Below are 10,399 nucleotides of genomic sequence, written 5' to 3' on the forward strand. Positions count from 1 at the left end.
AAATACCAGGTTACACACACAGCTTGCTCTTTTTAAGTGGTGACAGCCCCAAATTGTACAGCAGAGACCCTGGACAGATGGGGTATTTTGAAAAATATACAAGTTCTCACTGCCGGCCTGCACCGTTGCCCAATCCACCATGCATTTTTAAACAAGACACTTGGCCAGGTTTTTAGGTATTTTTTTAAAGATTAAAGATCTTGTGATCCAACAAATAATTAAGGGTCACAACATCCCTTGGATTCCCACAGCCCCCGAGAGTCTGTGCCCCCTGCAGCGCTCCCCCAAGAGCACTGAGCTTTCACCCAAACCTAACCCATAACCCTATCCTCAGTCTCCTAAGATGTAATGATTTAACTTGTGGGGACCTGTATTTTGTCCCCCCATGTGACTGTGTAAACAGATTTTTGTCCCCACAACGTGAGTAATACATGAGCACGCACGCACGCACGCACACACAAACGCACGCACGCACGCACACACACCAAAGCCGGGGGCTCTATTTTATAATGCTGTTTATTCTCACAATTGGTTACATTGATAAAGTGTACAAATCAGTGAGCAGCAAACGGAAGCCAACACATCCATCTGTGGGAAATATGTGTTTTTTGTTGTTTATGTGTGTGAGCTTGACAGAGATGCTGGGAGTCCACTACCGTTACCACCATCATCTTCCTCCTCCTCCTCCTCCTCCTCCTCCTCCTCCTGTTAACTGTTCAGACTAACAGTGGACTCCCAGCTCTCAGTGCACTGTACAAGGTGAAGATATATTCCTTTTTCTGCAAAGCGGAGCTTGTTGTAGCCTTGTGAGTTAACCAGGGACTGAGACAATGACACTGAGTCAAGAGACGTTTCCTGCCCCAACTAATAAAATCAGTATATACCTTTTATAAAATAGAATAAATAAAATAAAAAATAGTTCTGTTCAGTACATACAGGCGTTCTTTCAACCGTCCAAGGGCATGCAAGGCTTTTAACGTCTTTCCATTTCTCAAGATCAAAAGAATGCATAGATAATTGCTCAGTTAAATTCAGTATCAACTTAATTGACAACTGTGGAAATTTCCAATCGCCTCTCCTCTCCTTTTCATTACTTGCTCTCGTATTTTTCTTATCTACAACAATGTAGTATATCAGTATTTTACACTTTGGCCATTTGGTGAATTCTCAAAAAAGGCATTTCATTACAAGAAAAGAATAGAAAACTACAGACATTCAAATTGAAAACATAGCTTATAACAATGATTAATGCCAGATGTTACATTAAATGGATATTATGTACACACATTTTGTCATTCACATTTCAACATCCTTGTGACAAAAGAAGGTGATGTGGCTGAGTTTTCTCATCAGAATCTCGATGACGCTGCTCGTTCCTTCAATCCGTTAACTGTGGAGTTCAACATCAAGACACAGAGACGGTAAGCAAGACTTTGACCGTCGGCTAAACCCATCCCCTGTAGTTACTGTCGCCACCTCTGTGAAGCGTTTCTTTCAGACATTTATGCAGTTTAGGATCAGGGTGGTAGATTTACCCCTAAAAGCAGTCATTTTTTTAAATAAAGCAGACCTAAACAAAAGCAGCTTCTCATTAAAACCAGCCACCATTGATTTTGGCTGTTGAGATGACAACTGCCACAAGCAGATTTTATCAGCTCACTGGCGAGCTAATTAAGCTAATAATAGCTCCGTGAGTTGGTTGAATACCCTATCTCTAAAATAGATTCTTGTAAAAGGGGTCTTGAATGTGCAGTTGATGGCTATGTACACAATATCATGCGTAAGACTGAAGCTAAAGCTACATGTTTGGGTTAGCCTCCACGGCAGTTGTTAATCCATGTAGCAGACATGGAAATAAAGACACGGTGTTCTTGTGTTGCAGAGTAGAGCTTTGTTAGTGCTGGTGAGTAGAAAAAGGAAAAATCAAATCCTCAGGCTGTTATTTCATTATGACATAACCCTGTTCGGCTGCTGGGTTTACATACTTGGACAACCAAAACAGAGGTTAGATTTATGCTCCAGATTTCATACTTTCAAACGGTTCATATCTTCAGGCTTTTGGGAAGAGGACTAACAAACGTGTTAGTTGGTCCTAACTCTTGGCTGGGGTTGCTGGAGTGAATCTAACAAAGAACAGAACAGAGCCGCTCACATCACCCTTAACTCTCTGACATTGGGGAATACTACGCCAAACACACAAAATATAGTTAGATATGTAGCCTGACAAGCGCAGCTCACGTTACAGCAGAAAAACACACAGTTTGATCACTGTTGTTTGTGGTAAGGTGATATAAAAAGAGATACAACCATCCAAACTTATCAGTCTTTCTTCAGCCCTTTGTACACTGCTTTAACATGGAGCGCAATCCCACAAGCTTGGCAGACTGCCCATGTGCAGGTACAGTCCCTAAACTGTGATTGGACAACTGCTGCCCACCGCAGATGTTTAGGTGACAGTCAGTTAAAGAGGCTTGATATTAATCTGGTGCCCTACATCCAAGAGAACTGCCACTATTTTCGGTGCAATAACAGACTTCATCAGTTATTACCGAACGTCCAGGCTGGTCAGATATGAAGGAGCTAGCAGTGCTGTATTGAGATTGAGAGAGAAAAACTACAGAAAACAGACCAAAAGAAGAAGAAGAAAGGTGATCTCGTGGCACTGATGAAAACAGTCGTATAGTAAGGAAATAGGCCATGAAAAAAAAACAGAGAAGGCGAATTCAAGTGAACAGAACCCTGGAGACAGACAGACAGACAGACAGACAGACAGACAGACAGACAGACAGACAGACAGACAGACAGACAGACAGACAGACAGACAGACAGACAGACAGACAGACAGACAGACAGCAGCCCAGGAAAGTCCTGTGAGTTTGAGTCAACGTGTCTCTCTGTTGGCCTTCCTCTGGAAAAACAGCCGAGGCTGGAGGTGAGACCCGTCTCTCTCCCCAGGTCACCTCCTCACAGTCCAGATCTCAGCTGTGGACAAAGTCATCGCCACCATACCCAGGTACAAAAACACATTCCTCTAGTCTTCTTCTTTGCGGGATTCCTCGAGCACTTCTTGCGATGCCAATCCCCTTTTATGAGTGGACACGAAGTCTCTGAGGACTGATACTGAGGTGGGCTTTAAAGGAATAATCGGTCATAAGTTCCTCCAGCATGTGAATCAAAGAGCAGCAGCGGCAGCATGCTGATGTGTCCTGTGTGTGGAGCAGGAGTCTGTTTACCAGAGAGCAGAGGAGGGAGGGAGGGAGGGAGGGAGGGGGGTCACACTCTGTCCTTCTCCGCATTCTCCTCCTCCATTATGGCTATTGTCTGTCATTTTTCGAGGGACGACAAAAGAATAAAGGCGACAAGTAAACCGAAAGTGTGTGAAGGATGTTTCGGGTGAAAAGTCACCGCTCGTTTAGACCCTCCAGATTCATTTTTGCACAGTTGACAAGAAAGAAATAATAATAATAATTAAAAAAAAAAAAAAAAAAAAAAGTGGCTTCGGATTTCTCACCCCTTCAGTCTCTGAAAGCAGCAGCAGTGTGTTGATATTGTCTAGAATGGTTCATTTCTATAGAAAAAGTTCATGCAGGATCAGTTGAACGGGTTAGAGTGTGAGATTGTGTACATTGACGGCCAAATCTCTTTAGTCTGTAGCAGCTTCTTTCTTTCATTCATTACATACTGATCTGAAACTCAGACACAATGGCTTTCAGGATTCCTTGCTTCCATTTACTTCAGGACACAGTCTACTGAGGGTAATGAGAAAGAGGGACAGCGGGGAGAAGAGCCACTACAGACTAACAGGACAACCAGGTGAATGACAACGGGGTGTGGCCAGGTGTGCGAGGTCATGCTGGCAGCACAGGCACAGACACAAATACAATAAGAGCATGGAGAAATAAGCAGTTTGGGCAGCGCTGAGCTCGCTTGTCACACGTGCTGTGCTTTGAAGGAGCACGTCCTACTTCTTCAGTTCTTGCTCTCTTCTCCTCGCTCCTTCACTGTGCTGAGGGGGATGAGAGTTACTTCTATGTACACGAATCACCTTTACGATGATCACTCCAGGGGTTTCTCTGTGTGTGTTCCTTCTCGATGTGGGATTAGAGTCTAGTCATCTCAGTTATGTTGAGGAAACAGATTCGAGTTGCTGCTAAAGAGCCGATAAACTCTTGAGGTGAAATTCCAATTTGACTCCAGAAAAGCGATGGAGCAGTGACAGGGTGTCCCAAACCCCAGGGCTTTGCTGTGTTTCCATGGTTACTGGGGTCTGTGATGGCAACAGGTTTTGGCAGCGAAGCGACTAGTTACCATGGTGACTGGGGGTTGTGGTAGGGAGTCGGTACCGCCCAACCGCAGTTACTGCGGCAACTCGGTGACGGGCCTCTTCTGTTTGAGGGTGTCGATGAGAGACAGGACGCCTCTCTTCACACTGGTCGAAACCCGGCGGGACACCGAGTCACCGGGGGGAGATGAGCCGCAGGCTTTCTGGGAGGGGGGTCGAGCAACCAAACACTTCTGATACCGCAGCTGAAAGACAGAGAGAGGGAGAGACAAAGAGAGACATCTTGTAAATAATACAGAGTTACAACTGCTGACTGTGGAGGTGTGTGTGTGTGTGTGTGTGTGTGTGTGTGTGTGTGTGTGTGTGTGTGTGTGTGTGTGTGTGTGTGTGTGTGTGTGAGAGTGTGAGTGTGAGTGTGAGTGAGTGAGTGAGTGAGTGAGTGAGTGAGAAAGGAAGTCTGGACTGGTGCAGGCTGCTAGCTGTGATCAATAGTAATGATTGATGATTCTTGTCACCATGAATCAGTTTTAGTGTGTATGTGTGTGTATGTGTGTCTGTGTGTGTGTCCATATAGCCAAAGTTCTGATGCGTGATCAATAGCCCAGCTAGCAGTCGACTAATCTTGTGACTCACACCCAGCAGAGAGGGCAGGGGATGATGATAACTGACTAATGGGCTGCATCATAGCAGAACCACCACGCGGGCCATTCTGGGTTGGGATTGTACATGTTGTGATCATAAAATAAAAGCATCATGAAAGGTATTATGGGTTCACAATGGTTACTAATTCAAAGTACATGTGTTCTCTTTGAAAATGTTTCCTACAGTTAACAGTGTGTAATACAATCTACACACACCTAGCTTTAAACAGAAAATCTATACAGGATAAATTCCAAGGTTGTCCTCGTTCAGAGACAACTGATGCTGAAGGAACGCCATATTTTAACTTTAGGAGGCTTCTCTTGAATTGAATGCATTTTTTACACCAACACTGCTTTGACACAGGGCCCCATTACAACCTGAACAGAGCACATGGGGTGGACAGTAAAACACCCATCTGTCAAGACGGACACTAAACTGCAAGCGAGGACTTTCTCTTTGAGAAGCAGAGGCTCTGAATGTCTGTACTTGTGGTGATGACCTTAGTTCAAATCAAATTTGCAATGTGAAAGCATTCAATTAGGAATCAAGGAACCATTTCCATAAGATTTTTACATATTTTAACTACTTTGTTACACACACGCTCCATTTCCCACACCCTAACTATCGACTCCAGACATTCCTTTAACCTAGTCACACTTGGCTTCCTGTCCTGTTGTCAGCTCTGCGTTTTTTTTCTTGGTGACTCACCATACAAGCTGCCTGCACAGCCTCCGACACGTTCCCAGCGTTGGGCTCACACCAGAAGACGTGACAGTCAAAATGATGGCCGCCAACGTCCATGACAAAGGCAAACGTGTGCACGTCACGCCCGACGCCCATGAAAGACAGGAAACGAACACGACACTCCACCAGCACTTCCTCTTCGTCCTGGTCAGAAACATATTAGTGTGTGAGACTTTTTTTTTTTTTTTGGGGGGGGGGGGGGGTAGCTGGGAGGAACAGATTTCTAATCATCCAACATGTTCTCTGCATTATATTCACACAGGGGAGCTGCCTAGTTAAACTGCAGCCTCCTAATAAACAGGCTCACTGGAGCAGATGGGCTTTAAGGGCCTTGATGTTACAGCTGAAATTTATAACTTATTTAAAAGGAGTAAGAGGACATTTTATACCATCTATACAGTCAAACATTGTTAAGACTTAACACGCAGATAACACGTCGCTGTGTGTGAGCTGCGTTTTTGCCTCACATCACTAAACAGTCCTGTGATAAAGCCGTAGTCTGTGCTACAGGCCTTTAATCAGTGAAATCTCTTTCTCATGATTACTGAAAGGTAAAACAAGTTGCGCTAGCCTTCAGGCTACAGAAATAACGCCTTAGGCAAACTCACCAACTAGCACTACCACAGACTGCAAGCATGCATATAAATTTGTGCATATAGCCTTCAGAAAACTGTGGTTGTTTTCTTTACCTATGAAAGACATCGCATCAGTAAATCCCATAACGCCAAAGCTCTCAGGCTGCTGCCATCACTTTGTGTCTTATGTACTGAGTTTGTTTCATTGTATTTTATTTTTGCACACAGGAAGCAGGAAAGAACAGAGTGAAGAAAAGCAGGGGGAGTTGTTGTGCAGTGACAGATGTGTGTCTGACCTTGTCTTTGCTGATGGTGACAGTAGCATCTGCCACATTGAGGGCTACTGGAGTCCAGTCCTCTCTGCTGGAAGAACCGATTAAACTGTCTATAGCTCCATTCAGTATGTCCATGCCTGGAGCAGAGGATGTTGAAACAAACATGTACTCTCTTACTGCATTTCATTATAGTGTGTATTACAGTATTGTGTGTGTTGTTTGTGTGTCAGACTGACCTATTGGTCTGGCCACAGGTAACATCCCAAGGTAAAGCACCTGAAACTTCTGGACCAGCTCTGTCTTTGGTGTGGGGAACTCTGCTAGGGAGAAGCCACACACATTTAATAGGTGCTCATCAGAGTAAATATTTGACTACATGTACATAAACAACCAACAATGTACGTTTACCGAGGGTTCCAGGTAGAAATCTGGAAACTGACCACTGTCTTGCTGTTTCTAGAGGTACTGTGAGAGATCTTAACGAGGCTTTTGACTAAACAATGTGATGAATGTGATGTTGAGTTTTTATAGTCATTGAGTTTGTTAAGTTTCACAGATGGTGTCAACAATAAAATTCAGACTGCCAAAAACATGTTTTCTTCTCTCTACAGTCAGAGACATCACTCCATGGACTGCAACGATGTTAACACCAGAGATAATCTTCAATCCTGCTTTCAAAGGTTGAGCTCAGGTTCTTCATAACCTACTTGTTAATTACTGGATGTTACCATTTTATAGTGGCAGCCCAGTGGGCTATAATTCCTCTCTCTCTCTCTCTCTCTCTCTCTCTCTCTCTCTCTCTCTCTCTCTCTCTCTCTCTCTCTCTCTCTCTCTCTCTCTCTCTCTCTCTCTCTCTCTCTCTCTCTCTCTCTCTCTCTCTCTCTCTCTCTCTCTCTCTCTCTCTCTCTCTCTCTCTCTCTCTCTCTGCACCTTTTGTTTGACATGTTGGAAAAGTTGATGTCAGTTTTTGTCTCTTTTTTTTTAGCTTTAAGCAGAGACTGACACTGCAGCTGTTTGACTTGACAAGCTGTCAGCAGCAGGCTGGATTGTTGTCAGTCTGGCTGACTGCTGCTGTGTCTCATGTGTTTGCCTACATATCCCATCAACGCTGCTCTCCCGTATTGTCTCCTGTAAGTACAAGAAAGTTGGTCTTGCTACCACAACCATCTCTTGTCAGCGACTTTTGCCATTTGAGGAGAACCCTCCACATCCTCTGGCACATAACGCGACTGCACTGGACCACCATCCCCTAAATCTGTGAACAGCTGTTAAAAGGTACCCAGTGGAGTTTTTGACCAGCAGTAGAGCTCGGGGGCAATGTTTTTCCATTCTGTTTGTGTAGTGCATGAGCATGCATCCGATGCACAATCACGGGACACATATTCCTGACGGAGATTCGTGCTGTTCCACTGATCCGACAGTTGGCAGCGGTAGCGCACAGTGAAGAGAAGCAATGAGCTGAAGCCAAGGAACAAGAGGACTGCAAGCTGGTAAATATGGATGTAAACAATGCAGGATTTAAAATATTAAAACAAATCGGCTTTGTAAATGTTTAATGAGGAAGGAAACGCATTCAACACATTTGTCAGCCTTCAAGGACACACACAGCGTTAACACCAAAGAAAATTAACTTTGTTTATCTAAAAGAAAACTCCACAGGGCCCCTTTAAGGCCACAACTCACTCACAGTGATGAATGTGGATCTTCTGAAACACGCTGACTGATTTTAATGGCTCCAAAATGATTTCTTCATCAAATGTCCGAACGTATCAGAGGACACCATAATGACAACACAGATTTGTTTGGATACTTCCTGCTTTTACAAATGGCCAGTTTAAAAGCATGCAGTGTGCCAGAGGTCCTGAATTGAAAATAGTACGTACGTAGAAGTATAAGATAACCAGTACTTAAAGTATTAAAAGTAAAAGTACTGACTGCAGAAAAATAATTCCTTTGACTGTTAAACTATTATATAGTAAATCATTAGATTATAATTACTCAAGCACTAATGTAAAATCAGGTTTTTACGGTTGTAGTTCATTTAGGTGGAGCTCATTTTGAACTATAGAATTTAAGATTATTTTTCATTATGGATTAATCTGATGATCATTTTCTCCATTAATCAGTTGATTGTTTTGTTTGGAAATATTCTGTAAATAGTACGAAATGCCATCACAGATATCCAGAGTCCAAAGTGACACCACCACAATGCTCTAGATTATTACAAATACATAAAAGGAGCAAATCATTAGACTGATGAAGCTGCAACCATGAAACACTTTTATACTCGTTTCAGCTGTACTGTAACATCACATTCATATCCAAAAAATACATTTCCCTCTGAGATGTAGTGGAGTAGAGGTAGAAACTGGCATAAATTTGTAAAGTACTTAGTTACTTCCCTCCACTGCACAATAATTATATCTGCCATGTGTTTGCTGATGCACAGAACTTGTCGCATTCACCATCTCTCTGTCTCACACACTCACTCAGTGTGGTACTGTATGCACGAAGCCTACCTTGTAAAGGGAGATCCAGTCCTGCCTGCATCCTGTCCTGGAGAGAGCCTCCAGCCATCGCTTTGGCATTCTTTCTCTCTGTCATTATCTAGAGATAGAGGGGCGGTGGGGGGGAGAGAAGAGGAGAGAGATGGAGAGAGAGAGAGAGAGAGAGAGAGAGAGAGGAGCAAAACCAGAAAAGTATGAGGAAATGGCGTGTAAAAACGGAGTTGGTACACCGTGGCAGAGACACAGGGGAGGAGGTGAAGAGACAAAGAGGAAAATGTGTGAAAGTGAAGGAGGATGAGGGAGGGAAAAAAAGATGAAAGAGTCAAAACAAAAGAGCTCAGGAAAACCTGGAACAGTTTCACCCCGATACTGTCATGCTGTCTACCCCATATCACCTGGGAAGATGCCACACACACACACACACACACACACACACACACACACACACACACACACACACACACACACACACACACACACACACACACACACACACACACACACACAAAGACACAGACACACACACAAAGACACAGACACACACACAAAGACACACACGCACACACACACACAAACCAGGTCACCCTCCTCTTTGCAAAACAAGGTACAAGTTAAAAGCTGCAGTGCAACTCACAGGGAGAAACACATGCAAGCCCCAGCCCACACTGACTCAAACAGCCAAAATCATTCACAAACACAACTAGAAACACCGCACATAAATTATACATGGCCTCAGTCGGAGAGTTTGTCACAGCAATTCAGCATCTCAGCAACCCATGCTGTGACAAATTCTCCGCCTTTCCTTATCTATCCTTTTTTTGTGTTAAAAGTCTGCATTAAACAGACTCGACGCTCTGTAATATAGGTTGACAGTAAAATGTGGGACACTTTGCATCAGCGTGGAGGATGAGAAGAGGGACAAATGGCTCCTTCCCCACCTTTTTCTTCAAATAAAATTTCAGCAACACACTTTGTTCTAGTCAATAATCATAACAGGGTGTCTGTCGGTAACAGGAGTTCTAAAAAAAAAGCTTTAAAACACTGGATAGACTTTAATTCAACACTAAATTACGTGACGACACAAATAAAATTGAAAAGTGAATGAAAGTTCTACAGCTGTAGATGTGTTTTATTTGGACATGGACAAAGAAAAAAACATTAATCCCAAGTGACTTCTGTGAATAAAGCAGATGCAGTAAAAAAAACAAAAACATGGTTTTGTTTTTACCATTCATTCATTTGTATTCATCTATGAGTGGACACGCAGTGCACAGAAAGCTCCGTGATAACTATGTTTTGGGAGGAGAAAACTTTGTTGGGCTTGAAATTTAGATCTTGTTGTTAATTTGTTAATCTTGTTTTTGGACTTTTAGA

The 10,399-nt window shown here is 43.3% G+C and overlaps 1 protein-coding gene across 8 annotated transcripts in view; it reads right to left on the reverse strand.

The window, feature by feature from the left end:
• Positions 1–498: 498 nt before the first annotated feature.
• apbb2b (amyloid beta (A4) precursor protein-binding, family B, member 2b) overlaps positions 499–10,399 on the reverse strand; it is a 47,505-nt gene continuing 37,604 nt past the window's right edge. For 7 of the 8 annotated variants that reach the window (XM_070975207.1, XM_070975206.1, XM_070975203.1 and 4 more), the window contains 5 exons: positions 9,038–9,125; positions 6,755–6,838; positions 6,540–6,655; positions 5,633–5,812; positions 499–4,527 (listed from right to left, as the gene is read on the reverse strand). In XM_070975207.1, coding sequence (XP_070831308.1) covers positions 4,357–4,527; positions 5,633–5,812; positions 6,540–6,655; positions 6,755–6,838; positions 9,038–9,125 — 639 coding nt within the window. In that variant the 3' untranslated portion in view covers positions 499–4,356. The remainder of the gene's footprint in view (positions 4,528–5,632; positions 5,813–6,539; positions 6,656–6,754; positions 6,839–9,037; positions 9,126–10,399) is intronic. The other variant, XM_070975205.1, reaches the window with a different exon arrangement.

The sequence above is a fragment of the Chaetodon trifascialis genome, chromosome 2 (genome assembly GCF_039877785.1).
Source record: "Chaetodon trifascialis isolate fChaTrf1 chromosome 2, fChaTrf1.hap1, whole genome shotgun sequence".
In the NCBI taxonomy this organism is placed as follows: Eukaryota; Metazoa; Chordata; class Actinopteri; order Chaetodontiformes; family Chaetodontidae; genus Chaetodon; species Chaetodon trifascialis.